The sequence below is a fragment of the Indicator indicator genome, chromosome 9, assembly GCF_027791375.1.
Source record: "Indicator indicator isolate 239-I01 chromosome 9, UM_Iind_1.1, whole genome shotgun sequence".
Taxonomy (NCBI): Eukaryota; Metazoa; Chordata; class Aves; order Piciformes; family Indicatoridae; genus Indicator; species Indicator indicator.
Window position 1 is genome coordinate 288,932 of NC_072018.1, and position 19,033 is coordinate 307,964.

At 51.4% G+C, this 19,033-nt stretch overlaps 1 protein-coding gene across 1 annotated transcript in view; it reads right to left on the minus strand.

The window, feature by feature from the left end:
* The window catches only part of TRMT6 (tRNA methyltransferase 6 non-catalytic subunit), a 37,814-nt gene that overhangs the window by 17,676 nt on the left and 1,105 nt on the right, over positions 1 to 19,033 (minus strand). The window contains exons 2-8 of the mRNA XM_054383462.1: positions 17,725 to 17,852; positions 16,848 to 16,957; positions 11,542 to 11,633; positions 11,359 to 11,442; positions 7,456 to 7,580; positions 6,484 to 6,848; positions 6,152 to 6,237 (exon numbers count right to left, since the gene is read on the minus strand). Coding sequence (XP_054239437.1) covers positions 6,152 to 6,237; positions 6,484 to 6,848; positions 7,456 to 7,580; positions 11,359 to 11,442; positions 11,542 to 11,633; positions 16,848 to 16,957; positions 17,725 to 17,852 — 990 coding nt within the window. The remainder of the gene's footprint in view (positions 1 to 6,151; positions 6,238 to 6,483; positions 6,849 to 7,455; positions 7,581 to 11,358; positions 11,443 to 11,541; positions 11,634 to 16,847; positions 16,958 to 17,724; positions 17,853 to 19,033) is intronic.

Genomic DNA, 19,033 nt, shown 5'->3' on the forward strand with positions numbered 1-19,033 from the left:
CAACCAACTTCTGATCTTTTCAAGAGGTTACGGGAGCTGCAGAGGGGCAGATCCCGAGGTAGCAATACCAGGAGGGTAGCTGTCACTTCCTCAGTTTCCCAGAACAACTCTGATAGCTCCAACAGTGATCCTAATTCTGGTGCTGGACGTTGTGCCAGCTGTACATGTGGAGGTAATCCCCACCATTAGGGGTGCCCTGCCTTCTGCCAGGGGGAGGTAAGGGATAATGGAGATAACAGAATCTATTGGGATGTGTACATCCAGTGGCCTGGCACTTCAAAATTTCAGAAGTACAGGGCCTTGGTTGACACAGGAGCTCAGTGCACCATAATACCATCAAATTATCAAGGGGGAGAATCTATAACTATTCAGGGAGTCACTGGTGGATCTCAAGAGTTGTTTAAGATAGAGGTTGACATAAGTTTAACTGGGAAGCAGTGGAAGAAACATACTATTGTAACAGGTCCTAATGCACCTTGTATTTTGGGAATTGATTTTCTGAGAGAAGGGCGTTTTAAAGACCCTAAGGGTTACAAATGGGCTTTTGGAATAGCAACTGTAGAAATTGATGGAGGAAAATTGAAGTTGTCCATTAGACCTGAGCTTTCAGATGAATCTGCAGTTGTGGGACAACATGAGATAGAGGATGTAAAGCTGCCGGTTGCTTCTCAAACTGTGCATCACAGACAATACAGAACCAACCGTGACTCTTTGGTGCCCATTCAAAACTTGATTCGTCAGTTGGAGAGTCAGAAGGTCATCAGCAAAACTCATTCACCTTTCAACAGTCCAGTCTGGCCTGTGAGAAAGCAGAATGGAGAGTGGCGTCTGACAGTTGATTTCCGTGCCTTGAATGAAGTAACTCCACCCATGAGTGCAGCTGTACCAGACATGATGGAACTCCAATATGAGCTGGAATCCAAGCAGGCCAAATGGTATGCTACCATAGACATTGCTAATGCTTTCTTCTCTATTCCCATAGCAGAGGAATGCAGGCCTCAGTTTGCTTTCACCTGGAGAGGCATTCAGTACACATTCAATCGTTTGCCCCAGGGGTGGATTCACAGTTCAACCATCTGCCATGCAGTGATCCATGATGCTTTGGAGAAAGGTGGAGCTCCAGAACACATTCAGTTCATCGATGACATCATCGTCTGGGGTGAGACTGCTGAAGAAGTCTTCGAGAAAGGTAATAAAATCCTTGACATTCTCTTGCAAGCTGGTTTGGCTATCAAGCGAGACAAGGTGAAAGGACCTGCCAGAGAAATCCAGTTTCTGGGAGTGCGGTGGCAAGATGGTCGCCGTCACATCCCAATGGATGTGATAAACAGAGTCTCCACCATGGCAAATCCCATCAACAAGAAAGAAACTCTGCGTTTCTTAGGCATAGTGGGATTTTGGAGACTGCACATTCCTGGATACAGTCAGATTGTGAAACCTCTCTATGATGTGACTCGAAAGAGAAACAGTTTCCAATGGGGTCCTGAGCAACAAGCAGCCTTTGACCAGATCAAGCGAGAGGTAGTCCAAGCGATGGGTCTGGGACCTGTCCGAACTGGTCCAGACATTAAGAACATTCTGTACACGGCCGCGAGTGACAATGGTCCAACCTGGTGCTTATGGCAAAGAGCTCCAGGGGAGACACGAGGACGTCCTCTTGGTTTCTGGGGTCGTGGCTACAGAGGCTCAGAGGCAAACTACACTCCAACAGAGAAAGAGATTTTAGCTGCTTATGAAGGAGTGAAAGCTGCTTCTGAAGTGATTGGAACTGAGTCACAACTTCTTCTAGCTCCTAGATTGCCAGTTCTGAATTGGATGTTCAAAGGCAAAGGTTCTTCACCACATCATGCAACAGATGCTACCTGGTCTAAGTGGATGGCTCTGATAACACAGAGAGCTCGAATGGGAAATCTCGAAAGGCCTGGTTTGGTGGAGGTGATCACAAACTGGCCAGAAGGCACAAGCTGTGCAAAACCTCCAGAGGAGAGAGTAACTCGCGCTGAGGAAGCTCCTACTTACAGTGATCTGTCTGATGATGAAAAGAGAGATGCTTTGTTCACAGACGGTTCCTGTCGTCTTGTTGGGAACAAGCGGAGATGGAAATCTGCAGTGTGGAGCCCAACGCGCAGAGTTGCAGAAGCGAGAGATGGAGAAGGAGAATCCAGTCAATTCGCAGAGGTAAAAGCTGTCCAGCTAGCTCTTAACGTAGCTGAACGTGAGAGATGGCCAAAGCTTTATCTCTACACCGACTCGTGGATGGTAGCCAATGCCTTGTGGGGTTGGCTGAAAGACTGGAAGAAGAATGGCTGGCAGAGGAAAGGAAAGCCAGTCTGGGCTGCAGATCTGTGGCAAGACATTGCTGCTCGCATTGAGAGAATCCCAGTGAAATTGAGACACATCGATGCTCACATTCCTAAGAGCAAAGCTACTGAGGAACAACAACACAACCATCAGGCAGATCTAGCTGCAAGAGTTTCCCAGGTGGACACAAACTCTGATCCTGATCCTGATCTTGACTGGAAACACCGAGGTGAGCTGTTCTTAGCTCGGTGGGCCCATGACTCGTCAGGACATCAAGGCAGAGATGCAACCTACCGATGGGCTCGTGACAGATCCATTGACATTTCCATGGATGCTATCACACAAGTCATCCATGACTGTGACATTTGTGCTGCTATTAAGCAGGCAAAGCGGATCAAGCCCTTGTGGTACGGTGACCGATGGTCCAAGTACAAGTATGGTGAAGCCTGGCAGATTGACTACATCACTCTACCTCGTTCTCCATCTGGTAAGCAGTATGTGCTGAATATGGTAGAGGCAAGCACTGGATGGCTGGAAACTTATCCAGTTCCTCATGCAACTGCACGTAACACCATTCTTGGTCTGGAAAGACAAATCCTGTGGAGACACGGAACTCCAGAGAGGATTGAGTCGGACAATGGAACTCATTTCAAGAACAATCTTGTAAAAAACTGGGCCAAAGAGCACGGCATCGAGTGGATATTCCACATTCCCTACTATGCACCAGCTGCAGGGAAGATCGAACGCTACAACGGTTTGCTGAAAACCACTCTCAAAGCCATGGGGGGTGGATCTTTGAAAAACTGGGAGAAACATTTAGCACAAGCAACCTGGTTGGTGAATAGTAGAGGTTCAGTGAATCGAGCTGGACCTGCTCAATCAGATTTGTTGCGAAAGGAAGAAGGTGATAGAGTTCCTGTTATCAGAGAAAAGAATCTGTTAGACAAAACTGTTTGGGTATTTTCTCCTTCAGGAGAGGCCAAACCTGTCCGAGGGGTGGTTTCTGCTGAAGGTCCTGGTCACACCTATTGGGTGATGCAAGAAAATGGTGAAATTCAGTGTATTCCACAAAGAAATCTAACTTTGGCTGAGAGAGGTTAAATTCAGAGTGTTGCGCAGATACAGCATCGCGCCCAAGAGGAGAGTCCATGAGATCTACGGTGCACGAACCCTGAGAGCCCTGAGTCACCTGAGAGTCCCTGTTCCTTCCTTCGCTCCATCTGCGAGGAAACAAGCTGTTTGCTGTTTTTCCTGTGATTTGACTCTTTTGAATCATCTACATCTGAGATAGCCGGAATGGACTATGGTCTTTATTCACCTATTGTTGTAGATATGATTTTAGATTAGATAAATGGTAGTAGCAGCCAATGGAATTGTTTAGAAGGGGTGGACTGTGGTGGTTTGAAACTGTCTTTTTAATTTTTCCTTGCAAAGTTCAGAACAGAGAAAGTGAAAGAATGTAAATAAGTCACTATTGGGTGTAAGAAAGCAAAATAACGATTGTTCTAAACACTTCCATTGGATAGATAGAAATGTTTAAGAACTATTACCCAAAACAAAGTAGGCACTCTGCACATTCTGCGTTCGGCAGTGGGGGCAGTTGCTGGGCTGTCTGGCTGCTGTTTCTTCTTCTCTTCTGGCTGAAGATAACACACTGACCTTGGCAGCTAAGTTAACAACTTTCTGCTTAACTAACTCTGCTTCTCTGTCCAGGGGGGGTCGGGGGGGAAGCTCCTGGGAGAGAGAGGCCCCTTTGGGAGGGTCCCCTTGGGGGGAAGCAAAGGGAGACCGATTGTGCTTTTTCTGTTGATTGTATATATTTGTAAGTGTTGTGAATTTTGTATATTTGTACATATTCATTGCATTTCATTGTAGATTTTAGACTCTGCTTGTAAATACAGCTTTTCATTTGCTTCCAGACTGGGCTAGCCTGGTTATTGTTGGTGGGGGGGGGAATTTCAGCTCACACCGACACACCTCCCAACCACACCAAACCAACCAACCTGCCAAGCGCACCAAACCAACCAACCAACCTGCCAAGCGCACCAAACCAACCAACCAACCTGCCAAGCGCACCAAACCAACCAACCAACCTGCCAAGCGCACCAAACCAACCAACCAACCTGCCAAGCGCACCAAACCAACCAACCAACCTGCCAAGCGCACCAAACCAACCAACCAACCTGCCAAGCGCACCAAACCAACCAACCAACCTGCCAAGCGCACCAAACCAACCAACCAACCTGCCAAGCGCACCAAACCAACCAACCAACCTGCCAAGCGCACCAAACCAACCAACCAACCTGCCAAGCGCACCAAACCAACCAACCAACCTGCCAAGCGCACCAAACCAACCAACCAACCTGCCAAGCGCACCAAACCAACCAACCAACCTGCCAAGCGCACCAAACCAACCAACCAACCTGCGAACCGCACCAAACCAACCAACCAACCTGCGAACCGCACCAAACCAACCAACCAACCTGCGAACCGCACCAAACCAACCAACCAACCTGCGAACCGCACCAAACCAACCAACCAACCTGCGAACCGCACCAAACCAACCAACCAACCTGCGAACCGCACCAAACCAACCAACCAACCTGCGAACCGCACCAAACCAACCAACCAACCTGCGAACCGCACCAAACCAACCAACCAACCTGCGAACCGCACCAAACCAACCAACCAACCTGCGAACCGCACCAAACCAACCAACCAACCTGCGAACCGCACCAAACCAACCAACCAACCAAGCAACCGCACCAAACCAACCAACCAACCAAGCAACCGCACCAAACCAACCAACCAACCAAGCAACCGCACCAAACCAACCAACCAACCAAGCAACCGCACCAAACCAACCAACCAACCAAGCAACCGCACCAAACCAACCAACCAACCAACCAAGCAACCGCACCAAACCAACCAACCAACCTGCCAACCGCACCAAACCAACCAACCAACCTGCCAACCACACCAAACCAACCAACCAACCTGCCAACCACACCAAACCAACCAACCAACCTGCCAACCACACCAAACCAACCAACCAACCTGCCAACCACACCAAACCAACCAACCAACCTGCCAACCACACCAAACCAACCAACCAACCTGCCAACCACACCAAACCAACCAACCAACCTGCCAACCACACCAAACCAACCAACCAACCTGCCAACCACACCAAACCAACCAACCAACCTGCCAACCACACCAAACCAACCAACCAACCTGCCAACCACACCAAACCAACCAACCTGCCAACCACACCAAACCAACCAACCTGCCAACCACACCAAACCAACCAACCTGCCAACCACACCAAACCAACCAACCAACCACACCAAACCAACCTGCCAACCACACCAAACCAACCAACCAACCACACCAAACCAACCTGCCAACCACACCAAACCAACCTGCCAACCACACCAAACCAACCTCCCAACCACACCAAACCAACCAACCAACCACACCAAACCAACCTCCCAAACTCTCAACCAACTAACCAACCTCCCAAACACACCAGGTGTTCAGCCTGGAGAGGAGAAGTCACCAGGGGGACGTTACAGCTGCCTTTGAATAACTGAAGGGATCCCGCGGGAAGGGACTGGTCAGACTGGTGCTGAGGGAGAAGTTCTGCAGTAGAAGGGTGGGGAGACTCTGGCACAGGCTGCCTCCTCCCCAGGGGTGTTCAAGGCCAGGTTGGATGAGGCCTTGAGCAGCCTGGGCTAGTTGAGAGGTGTCCCTGCGCATAGCAGGGGGGGTTGGAGTAGATATCTCTGAGGTCCCTTCCAGCCTGAGGCATGCTGTGGTGATTCTGCCTGGCCAGCAGCACACTCACCCATCAGAGTTCTTCTCTCTCAACAGGGCAGCAGTTTCTATCAGCTTTTTCCTTCTCTCCCACTGTTTCCTTTGCTTCTCCCGCACCTTTGAAGAAGAAAACAAAGAGTTTGCATGTGAAATGCTCATCATCACCATCACCATCATCACCAGCACCATCATTCTGGGTCCCTGCTGCAGGGGCTGAAGTTTCATCTTCTGCATCTTTAAGCTGGCTTTATGTAAGAGCAACGCCAAGCCCTAGAGCTCCAGCTGAGCACCTGGAGGAGCTGCATTTATTTCAGCAGGCCTAAGGATACAAACATTGTGAACAGCCACAAGAACCAGTCTTACATTTTCTTTCATTCCTTTCTCTTTGCTCTCTTTAAATTCCACATCTTCACTGCTAAGGTCCATTGTTTCCTGCTCTTCTGCCTGGCTGACCTCCATAGATGCTTCAGTAGTAGGCTCCTCCTCTGTTTCCTGCAGGGAAGTCTGCTTCTCATCACTCAATCCATTGCTTTCTTCTTCCACTAGAGTGCTCCCTTCAGGTTCTGAAGGCAGAGCCTCTGTAGAAAATGTCCCAGACAGGAGACTCTCCACTTTGCTGAGAGGAAATTCATGAAGGTTATCAAAAAAATGCTTTGGAAACCCAAAGCAACTGGTAGCAGCTCTGAGAGGTCCCCCTCCTGGATACATCTGAATGATGGTTCCATAACCTGTGAGAGCAAAAGGAACAAAACCACCTTGGAAAGCCAGAATTTTCCTAAGGGGGTCTAGCAACAGGCCAAGGTTTGAAGCTGAGGGAGAGTAGGGTTAGACTGGAGCTGAGGGAGAAGTTCTTCAGCACCAGGGTGGGGAGGCTCTGGAACAGGTTGCCCAGAGACATTGTGGTTGTCCCCTCCCTGGAGCTGTTCAAGGGCAGGTTGGATGAGGCCTTGAGCAGCCAAGTCTAGCTGAGAGGTGTCCCTGCCCCCAACAGCAGGGGTGGAACTGGGTGATCTCTGACGTCCCTTCCAACCTGAGCCATTCTAGGATTCTTCAACTGCTTAAATCTTCTACAGTTCTCAACTGCTTAAATGAAGCTATCACTGAAGTCCATCAACTGCCTGCTCTTAATCAAACTTGCAGCAGACTGAAGAGGCTTTCCCACCCCCAACACTTCTGTCACTTTATCAACTGTCTGAATACTGGCAAGAGGTCAAAGCAGCTTTTACAGCCTGAGGAAGCCTTCTGAAGTGCTGTGTTGGAGAGACACACAAACTCTTTAGCTTCATGCAAGCCCTCCCAGGCTGCAGAGTGCTCAAGCTGTCTGGTTTTGCTCACCTCCCATGCGCTCCATCACAGCTCCCAGCACCAGACCTGCACAGGTTTCCATCACAAGCATCTTGCTGCCAGCATGGACGTTGCCCAGGGTCAGCATCTGAGCCAGGCTGTCGTAGCGCAGGTGGCTGGAAGGTGGAATGTGAGGAAAGAGCAAATTAGTTTTCTGAGGAGGCAGGAAGGATGCACATTGGCTGAGGAGCTGTCCAACAGAGCTGGGTGTTGAGAGGCAGGGGTCCAGAGTCATCATGGGAAAACTTGATTAAGCAGCTAACAACAAGGAAGGACTGGGGGGGCATGGAACAAAAGTAGAAATGGGGAGATTCAGACCGGATGTTAGGAAGAAGTTCTTCCCCATGAGGGTGGTGAGAGACTGGAACAGTGGACTTTTGACAAGGCCTGGGAGTGACAGGATGAGAGAGAATGGATTAAAGCTTGAGGAGGGCAGATTGAGACTGGAGATGAGGAGGAAATTCTTGAGACACTGGCACCGGTTGCCCAGGGAGGCTGTGGCTGCCTCCTCCCTGGAGGGGTTCAGGGCCAGGCTGGATGAGGCCTTGAGCAAGCTGGGCTGGGGGGAGGTGCTCCTGCCCATGGCAGGGGCTTGGAACTGGATGATCCTTGAGGTCCCTTCCAACCAAACTATTCCATGAAGGTATGAATAGTTGCAGATATGGAACTCAGTCCCTGCAGATCCTTGCATGCACTGGGGTGCAGCTGATGAAAATCTCAGCTGGCTTCTTGTGACAATTCTGTGATTCTATAACTCTAAGGACTAGAAGCAGAGCCAACAGGAATCAGCCTGGAGTATCAGCAATGGGATATGAAGCCAAGGCTCATGCCCTGCCAGTCACAAAAAAGTCCTCAAGCTCTTCTGTTGTTGTTTTCTCTGACAAGTTGTAGGATCAGAGGATGTTAGGGATCAGAAGGGACCTTTGGAGATCTTCCAGTCCAAGCCCCCTGCCAGAGCAGGACCAGAGAATCCAGCACAGGGCACACAGGAACACATCCAGACAGGGCTGCAAAGGCTCCAGAGAAGGAGACTCCACAACCTCTCTGGGCAGCCTGCTCCAGGCCTCTGGGACCCTCCCAGGGAAGAAGTTCCTCCTCCTGTTGAGGTGGAACCTCCTGTGCTGCAGTTTCCATCCATTGCCCCTTGGCCTATCCCAGAGCACAACTGAGCAGAGCCTGTCCCTGTCCCCTCCCTCCTGACCCCCAGCCCTCAGCTATTGATAGACATTGATCAGATCCCTCTCAGCCTTCTCCTCTCCACACTAAACACCCCCAGGGCTCTCAGCCTCTCCTCCCCAGGCAGTGCTCCAGGCCCTTCAGCATCCTTGCAGCCCTCCCTTGCACTCTCTCCAGCAGATCCCTGTCCCTCCTGACCTGGGGAGCCCAGAGCTGGATGCAATATTCCAGGGGAGGTCTCAGCAGGGCAGAGGAGAGGGGGAGGAGAACCTCCCTGGCTCTGCTGGCCACACTCCTCTGAATGCAGCCCAGGCTCCCCTTGGCCTTCTTGGCCCCAGGGCACATTGCTGTGCCATGCAGAACTTGCTGCCCACCAGCACTCCCAGCTCCTTCTCCTTGGGGCTGCTCTCCAGCAGATCCCCTCCCACCCTGTCCTGCTGCAGTTTCTTCTTCCTTCCCAGCTGCAGGACTCTGCACTTCTCCTGTTGAACCTCAGCAGGTTCCTCTCTGCCCAGCTCTCAGCCTGTCCAAGTCTCTGCATGGCCTCACAGCCTTCAGGTGTCTCAGCCAAGCCTCCAGTTTGGTCTCATCAGCAAACCTGCTGAGCAGACATTCTATTCTTTACAAAAGACACCTTCTGTAAAGAACAAATGATCTGTGAATGCACTTCTGGATGCAGAGAATCACAGAACCATTGGGCTTAGGGGTACAGGTCAAGACTAATGCCTTAACTGTAAAGAAGTTCTTCCCTCCCTGCCCCCTCTGGGGTGGACTCTTGAAAAGGGGCTGGGCAGAATAATCAGATGTATGTTTATCTTCTTCCATTGGTCTGCAGAATTCCTCTAGAATCTGAGAACACAGCATGTCTTTGCTCTCTCTCTCCTCTTTTTCCCTCTTTGCTACTCTTCTGTACTTTGCTTTCAGTTTTGTCCTGCACCAACTGATGGCTTAGGGCTATGGCAGTGGTTGTGGTGGGGAAGGAAAGGCAGCATGGTCCTGGGGCTGTGGGTGCCCTACAAGGGGGCAGAGCTGTTCTCTGCAGGGGGGCAGAGCTGTTAGAATCCTAGAATTGTCAGAGTTGGAAGAGACCTCAAGGATCATCCAGTTCCAACACCCCTGCTACACTCACACTATCCTCACACTCCAGCAGGTTGCTCACAGCCACATCCAGCCTGGCTGCAAAAACCTCCAGGGATGAGGCTTCCACCACCTCCCTGGGCAACCTCTGCCAGGCTCTCACCACCCTCATGGGCAAGAATTTCTTCCTCATCTCCAGTCTCAATCTGCCCTCCTCAAGCTCAAAGCCATTGTCCCTCATCCTGGCACTCCCAGCCCTTGTCCAAAGTCCCTCCCCAGCTCTCCTGGAGCCCTTCAGGTCCTGGCAGGCTGCTCTAAGATCTCCCTGCAGCCTTCTCTTCTCCAGGTGAACCTCTCCCAGCCTGTCCCCATAGCAGAGCTTCTCCAGCCCTCTCAGCATCTCTGTGGCCTCCTCTGGACCCTCTCCAGCAGCTCCAGGTCCCTCTCATTCTGGTGGCCCCAGAGCTGGAGGCAGTTTTGCAGGTGGGGTCTGAGCAGAGCAGAGCAGAGGTCAGAATCCCCTCCCTGTGCTGCTGCTCTCCCTGCTCTGGATGCAGCTCAGCACACAGCTGCCTGCTGGGCTGCCAGGGACCATTGCTGGCTCCTGGGGACTCTGTCACCAACTGACACCCCCAAGGCCTTCTCCTGCAGGCTGCTCTCCAGCCACTGCTCACCCAGCCTGGATCTGTGCTTGGCATTGCCCTGACCCAGCTGCAGGACCTTGCCCTTGGCCTTGTTGAACCTCAGGAGGTTGTCATGGGCCCAGCTCTGCAGCCTGCCCAGGTCCCTCTGGATGGATCCCTTCCCTCCAGCCTGCCCAGGTCCCTCTGGATGGATCCCTTCCCTCCAGCCTGTCCAGGTCCCTCTGGATGGATCCCTTCCCTCCAGCCTGTCCAGGTCCCTCTGGATGGATCCCTTCCCTCCAGCCTGTCCAGGTCCCTCTGGATGGATCCCTTCCCTCCAGCCTGTCCAGGTCCCTCTGCATGGATCCCTTCCCTCCAGCCTGCCCAGGTCCCTCTGCATGGATCCCTTCCCTCCAGCCTGCCCAGGTCCCTCTGCATGGATCCCTTCCCTCCAGCCTGCCCAGGTCCCTCTGGATGGATCCCTTCCCTCCAGCCTGCCCAGGTCCCTCTGGATGGATCCCTTCCCTCCAGCCTGTCCAGGTCCCTCTGGATGGATCCCTTCCCTCCAGCCTGCCCAGGTCCCTCTGGATGGATCCCTTCCCTCCAGCCTGCCCAGGTCCCTCTGGATGGATCCCTTCCCTCCAGCCTGCCCAGGTCCCTCTGGATGGATCCCTTCCCTCCAGCCTGCCCAGGTCCCTCTGGAGGGATCCCTACCCTCCAGCCTGCCCAGGTCCCTCTGGATGGATCCCTTCCCTCCAGCCTGCCCAGGTCCCTCTGGATGGATCCCTTCCCTCCAGCCTGCCCAGGTCCCTCTGGATGGATCCCTTCCCTCCAGCCTGCCCAGGTCCCTCTGCATGGATCCCTTCCCTCCAGCCTGCCCAGGTCCCTCTGCATGGATCCCTTCCCTCCAGCCTGCCCAGGTCCCTCTGCATGGATCCCTTTCCTCCAGTGTGTCAACCAGACTGTGGCTGACATCTTTCTGGTACAGTCTGCAAAAAGAACCCAGCTGAGAACTTACTTGATTTTCCCTGGCTCCCTGGCATAGTACATGGTTGCCAGAATGCGTGTGGATGGCTTCACAATCGTGATGAGTGCCTCATACCTGGGACAAAGCAGTGGGACAAGAGTTTTATTGGCAGCTCAAGGAGATCAGACAACCACTGAGTGCTTCCCAGGTTGAACTGCCAGAAGGTAAACTCACTTTTTCTTCTTCTTCTTGATGTATTTATCTTGAGCAAATTCAGTCTTGTCCCTGAAGGTTGTGCTGTTCTCTATTAGCTGCTGAACTATTTCCTTGGAAGAGACAATTTGGGTTTGATTACAGCTGGGATTTATTTCTCAGGCATTTCACAGAGAGGACTTTTTTAAAACAAATGCTAAAAACCAACCATCCAACACCCCAACAAAACAACACTAATGATATTTTCCTGTCCACCCCTCACTTCTACTGACATGGATAGCACAAGGGAATTTCTCTTCAGTACCACCAACTGAGGATGGGCAGGAATTTCATCACACTTTTGTCTCTAGCTGCTCTTTAAAGACATGAAAACATAGCATGGCTTGAGTTGGAAGGGACCTCAAAGAGCATCCAGTTCCAATCTCCCCCTGTCATGGGGCAGAGCATAAAAATGACCAATCAGAAAATGCTTGTCCTGCAAGTGGGCTGTTTTGTGGGGAAGGAGCCTGGTAGGTGCTAGAACTAACCCATGAGAGAGGGTAGAGCAGGAAGAAAAGCAGGATTGTTCCTTTCAGCATCACTAAGCCACCACTGCAGCCCTCACTGTGAAGCCTCAGCACCTACAGATTCATGGATTCACAGGATGGGTTGGGTTGGAAGAGACTTTTAAGCTCATGCAGTTCCAAGCCCCTGGATGGGCAGGGACACCTCCCCCCAGCCCAGCTTGCTCAAGGCCTCATCCAGCCTGGCCTTGAACACCTCCAGGCAGGAGGCAGCCACAGCCCCCCTGGGCAACCTGTGCCAGTGTCTCCCCACCCTCACTGCCAAGAATTTCTTCCTCATCTCCAGGCTCACTCTCTCCCCCACAAGCTTCAACCCTTATTCTCTCCCTCTGCTGAATGTGAAGGACACCACCCTGCTTCCTCTGAGTGATTCACTCCTTCTCTGGAGACTGAGGCACAGCTACATCCCTTGGCAGTTGGTGGGGAACAACTGACACCCACTCTGTCCCCACAGTAACTGCAGTGCATGACAGCATCCTGAGTCCTGCCTGAAGCCACACAGGCAAAAGCATTTTATAAAAGCAAAACCAAACATGGCACCTGATGGCCCAGGTAAATATTTACTTTAATCCAACTCCCTCTTGGGGGCTCTTGCCTCTTATATTTGATAGTTCTTCCCTTGTGCTCTGGCTATTTTATCAGAGATGTCCCTTACCCCACTTCATTTCATCATCTGTGCCAGACTTCTGTACCAACTCTTCCCCTGACTTCTTCCTTCTCTTGATCTCCAGGTTTTCCCAGAATTCCAGGTTTTCCTTCCTGCTTTTTTTTTTTTTTTTGGCTGTTGTTGTTCTAATCTCCTCCCTTTGCAAATCCAACTTTTCTTCCTCACACTTTCAGGTTCCAGCTGGAAGGATCATTAAGACCTCCAACAGAAAAAAAGATAAAGCTTTCAATGCTTAGGGTCTGTCTGTATACCAGCAACACAAAAGCAAAGCCTGCAGCACCCTGTTGTGGTTGTGGCTGGAGCAGCTGAGCTGCTAAAATGGTAAACACCTACTCAGTATGTAGGAAGAGCAATAGGATCATCTGCCCTGGCAGACTTTGGAGAGGGCGGTGGTCATGGACAGATCAGAGGCTCACCGGAGATTAGGGGTTGGAAGGGACCTCTGGAGATCATCCAGTCCAAGAGCAGGACCCTGCCAGGGCAGGACCCCAGAATCCAGCACAGGGCACACAGGAACACATCCAGACAGGGCTGCAAAGGCTCCAGAGAAGGAGACTCCACAACCTCTCTGGGCAGCCTGCTCCAGGCCTCTGGGACCCTCCCAGGGAAGAAGTTCCTCCTCCTGTTGAGGTGGAACCTCCTGTGCTGCAGTTTCCATCCATTGCCCCTTGGCCTATCCCAGAGCACAACTGAGCAGAGCCTGTCCCTGTCCCCTCCCTCCTGACCCCCAGCCCTCAGCTATTGATAGACATTGATCAGATCCCTCTCAGCCTTCTCCTCTCCACACTAAACACCCCCAGGGCTCTCAGCCTCTCCTCCCCAGGCAGTGCTCCAGGCCCTTCAGCATCCTTGCAGCCCTCCCTTGCACTCTCTCCAGCAGATCCCTGTCCCTCCTGACCTGGGGAGCCCAGAGCTGGATGCAATATTCCAGGGGAGGTCTCAGCAGGGCAGAGGAGAGGGGGAGGAGAACCTCCCTGGCTCTGCTGGCCACACTCCTCTGAATGCAGCCCAGGCTCCCCTTGGCCTTCTTGGCCCCCAGGGCACATTGCTGTGCCATGCAGAACTTGCTGCCCACCAGCACTCCCAGCTCCTTCTCCTTGGGGCTGCTCTCCAGCAGATCCCCTCCCACCCTGTCCTGCTGCAGTTTCTTCTTCCTTCCCAGCTTCACCCCAGGGCTCTCAGCCTCTCCTCACAGGGCAGTGCTCCACTCCCTTCATCATCCTGGGAGCTCTCTGCTGGACTTTCTCCAGCATCTCCCACTGTGCTGTAAAAACCTGCTCCAAATGAGTGGTGCAAATGCTTCTCACTTGCTACAGCTGCAGTCCAAGCCAGTATCTGCCACTGTCCTCCAAACACTTCAAATCTAGTACTAGTGGTGGCAAAACAACAGATCTGCCCCCACCCCCTTTTTTTTTTTTCCCTTCTTCTTGGATAAAAGTTAAAACGCAGTGTTTGGGTTACTTGGCTTGTTCTGTTGTTGGGGTTTTTTGTTTGGTTTGGTTTTGTTGTTGGTTGGTTTGGGTTTTTTGTTCTAGTAAAATTGACAGGGAGGGGATTGGGGAATACTTCACTAGGGTAAGCAAAAGCCAAGAGGGAGCTGCAAGAGGACTTGCCACTTCAGGTATTCATCCCAACACCTATCCAGCAGAACCTGGGATAGATTTGGGGAGTGATGGGAAATTACACAATTGTTTTGGTTGAGAAAGTCCTTTCAGCTCATCCAGTTCAACCACTCTCTAACTCTGACAAGCCTGGGGCTGAGCCATGGCCCTCAGCACCACAGCTCTGCCTCTGGAAAACACCTCCAGGGATGGGCATTCAACCACCTCCCTGGGCAGCCTCTGCCAGGCCTTCAGAACCCTTTCAGGCAAGAAGTTTCTTCTCATCTCCAACCTAAACCTCCCCTAGGGCAACCTGAGGCCATTTCCTCTCCTTGTATCACCTGTTCCTAGGGAGCAGAGCCCAGCCCCCACCTGGCTCCAGCCTCCTCTCAGGGAGCTGCAGAGAGCAATGAGGTCTCCCCTCAGCCTCCTCTTCTCCAGGCTCAACACCCCCAGCTCCCTCAGCTGCTCCTCCCCAGCCCTCTTCTCCAGACCCTTCCCTTCTCTGGACCCTCTCCAGCCCCTCAATGTCCTTCTTGGAGTGAGACCTAACACTAAGGTTATTTTATTTCAAACACCAACCATCTCTAAATGGAGCCTGTATCACAAAGCCCTGTCATGCACAAAAGGCAGATGCTACCAGACAGTTATGGAAGAATAATACCTATTGCTGCTAAGAGACCACAGTCCAAGATGAATATTCAGCTGTGATTCAGAAAGCAGAGTCAGCAAAGCAGGGGATGTTAATAACTTCAGTTGCAAGTCTGGCAGATATATGGCACTGGCACTCTGAGGAGCCTGAGCCACCTTCTCCCACAGATAATGAGAACAAACAGAAAACATCAAAGCTATCAGACTGATGAGAACATTCTTCTCAGAGATACCACCATAAGCAGCACAGGCACTGAAAGAGAAGAAACCCCAGTTTGAACTCCTTGGACCCAGCAGGCAAAAGCAGAAGAGTAAACAGCAAAATGTAAAGAGGAGATGAACTTCCTGTAAGCAGTGAGCCACCTCTGATTTTCCTCAGAAAGGATAAAGCAAAGATGGGAGAGAATTTTGCCTGATGGACTTCCTGTAAGCATGGAGCCACTTCTGATTTTCCTCAGAAAGGATAAAGCAAAGATGGGAGAGAATTCTGCCTGTGCAGAAGTGGCCAGACTGGGCTATTAACATCAAAGATGGCCCTCACCTCTTCATGACAAAGCACAGGGTCAAAACTAGGCCCTTTTCTAACAGAGCAGAACTGATGTCTTGAGAATACTCTTAGCTTTTGAAGTGCAGACACAGGCATCACATCTGCTTGGTAGGTTGAGGCCAGAGGCCCACTGCTGGCCCACATGTTACAGAGCTGAGGTGTCTGCACAGTACCAGTGGCCAAAGAGCATGCTGAGGAAATTGGGTCACAGCCACGTTCAGGAGACATCTCTGACATCTGATCCATGTTTGGCCTTCAAACTCTCAGGGCAAAGCTTTTATTGCCTGAGGGTAAACTCACCAGAGACTGAAGACACTGGGGAGACACTGCCACAGGCTGCCCAGGGAGGATGTTCCCTCCCTGGAGGTGTTCAAGGCCAGGCTGGATGAGGCCTTGAGCAAGCTTGGGGGGAGGTGTCCCTGCCCATGGCAGGGGCTTGGAACTGGATGATCCTTGAGGTCCCTTCCAACCCAACCCATTCCATGAAGCTATGAATGGTTGCAGATATGGAACTCAGTCCCTGCAGATCCCTGCATGCACTGGGGTGCAGCTGATGAAAATCTCAGCTGGCTTCTTGTGGCAGCCTGCTGCTTTTGAAACTGTGCTGCACAGCTGCCCCCCAAATCATCTGAGATGTCTTTTGGTAGTGTGTGCTCTGGGACTGGAAAAGGTGAAGTGGCAACTTCAAAGACAAGTGAAGTATCTGCAGTTGCCAACTAGGTACTGGCTCTTCTGATGCAGCCCCTTCCTGCTTTGGAAGGAGATTCTCAGCCTGTTTGATTAAATAAATGCCCAGGGAGGCTGTGGATGCCCCCTCCCTGCAGGTGTTGAAGGCCAGGCTGGATGAGGCCTTGAGCAAGCTGGACTGGGGGGAGGAGTCCTGGCCCAACCCATACTATGAATTAATAGCTATTTGTTAATACCTTGGTGTTTATCCAGAATCCTTCCCTTCACCTTTCAGGTTTTAATCCGTGCCCAGTTTGAATGGGTCCCTAAGACAGAACCACCATTTTGAATCTCACAACCAACCAGCACTAACAGATGTTTATGTAAGCTCTATTTCCTTACCAGTTTCAGTGTTTTTATTGTCTGTTAATCACAATGCCATGACCAACCTGCCAAACTTCCCTGAAGTTTCTATCTGGAAACAGCCTTTGCATGTCTGTAAAAACAGATCTGTAGCAAAAACATGAGGAACAAAGGAAAAAAAACCACCCAGGCCTTGATGCACTGATAAAATGAACAGCCCATTTGACACACAAGGTAGCAGAGAAATGACACAAACCCCTGCTTTTTACCTGTCCTTTAATCCCCTTGTCCTTCAGAGCCTTTATGTCATCATGAGTCAGCTTCTGAGACTTCCCATCATCAACTATGTTACGATTGTCTGTGCCTGCTCCTTTTGTTTCTAAGGGGGAAGGAAACAGATTTGTCCAATCTGGCTCTTAGGCATCTCAGAGCTGGAGAAACAGACAAGTTTAGTCCCACACAAAGCAGACTTCACAGGGCTACACCCATGTCCTTCATGGCCTGGCAAAATGCTTCCTGAGCCATCAGTTAAATAGGCAAAATACACCTTAGTGTGAAGGGAGAGAGGAGGAGGGGAGGGAGGGAGAGGAGGAGGGAGGGAGAGGAGGAGGGAGGGAGAGGAGGAGGGAGGGAGAGGAGGAGGGAGGGAGAGGAGGAGGGAGGGAGAGGAGGAGGGAGGGAGAGGAGGAGGGAGGGAGAGGAGGAGGGAGAGGAGGAGGAAGAGGGAGAGGAGAAGAGAGAGAAGAAGGGAGAGAAGACGGGAGATGAGGAGGGAGAGGAGGAGGGAGAGGAGGAGGGAGAGGAGGAGGGAGAGGAGGAGGGAGGGAGAGGAGGAGGGAGGGAGAGGAGGAGGGAGGGAGAGGAGGAGGGAGGGAGAGGAAGGAGATCTAGAGGTGATCTAGAGATGATCTAGAGATAGTCTAGAGATACAGAGATTCAACCAAACTCAGGTTCAAATTTCCTCCCCTATTGAAAAGCTTCCTTGTTACAGGACTAGTGAAAGAGAAAACCAAGAGCAAACCATGTACTTTCACGACAGGAAGAACACAAGCAAGCTCAACCTCACAAATAACTAAGTTTTTCATCCCCTTCAGTATCACCAAAGAAACAAAAGAAGCTGGACCCTGTGTTTCCAGGTTTTAATACCTGTGGTTGCCTCTTCTACCTCTTTCTTGGGCTGGAGGCTTCCACCACTGGTGACTTCAAATGTAGTTCCATAAACGTGGCCAATGGCATTATCCAGGTAGAACCACTGCTTCTCAAAAATAACTTTTCTGAAAGAACAAGAAGAATGAAGTTGACGAGATTAAAAGCATCCTTTTTGCTAGGTCTGAAAGGCACAAGAGTTGAAACTCAACTGTAAGTGTGTAGATGCTGTTTTTGTCTGGATCCTTGATGAAAAAGCAAGACAATAAAAAAAAAAACCCAAATCTGGGTCAGGCCAACCCCAGGCACAAAGCCAGGCTGGGTGCAGAGTGGGTTGAGAGCAGTCCTGAAGAAAGAGGCTTGGGGGTGTTGGGTGCTGAGCAGCTCCCCAGGAGCCAGCAGTGTCCTCCTGCAGCCCAGCAGGCAGGCTAACAGAAAAACTACCTGATTCTGGTGCCAGAGTCTACTGGTGAAGCTGACACCGCCACTAAGGCTGTCACAAGCAGTACTCCCAAATTCCTAGGTCTGATCTATACCATTTTTTAAACCAGTCTCATTCAAGCATAGTACCTTTAAATCTCCTTGCTACTGAATCAGACATCTGGCCACAATACCCAACACTGACAGTCAGTAGACTGACTTCTACATTGGTGTTGAAGTTGGTGTAGACTGGCTTCTGACTTCCACATTGGTGTAGAAGTTGGTGTAGACTGACTTCTGACTCTACATTGGTGTAGAACTCAGTGTAGACTAACTTCTGACTTCTGCATTGCTGTAAAAGTTGCCCAGGGCTGTGGCTGAGGCCCCATCCCTGGAGCCATCCAAGCTGAGCCTGGCTGTGTCCCTGTGCAGCCTGCTCTAGCTGGAGGTGTCCCTGCTGAGTGCAGGGGGTTGGGCAAGATGCCCTTGGAGGCTCCCTTCCAACCGGATGCAGTCTGTGACTCTGTGACCTCCAACAGCCATTGTCAGCAGGCTCCTGGGGCACAGCCCTGAGGGCTGGCAGGAATTCTGCTGCTTCTGCCCATGCCTGCTGCCCTGGACTGTGAAGTGTGGTTGCTTAGGAACAGGTTGGTGAGATGGCAGTGGTGCTTTCAGCACATAAGGAGGGCTAATTTGGAGTTGCTACTGTAAATGAGGTACACAATTAAGAGTGGTGAGACACTGGCACAGGGCTGTGCTTGAGGCCCCAGCCCTGGAGCCATCCAAGCTCAGCCTGGCTGTGTCCCTGTGCAGCCTGCTCTAGCTGGAGGTGTCCCTGCTGAGTGCAGGGAGGTTGGGCAAGATGCCTTTTGAGGGTCCCTCCCACCCA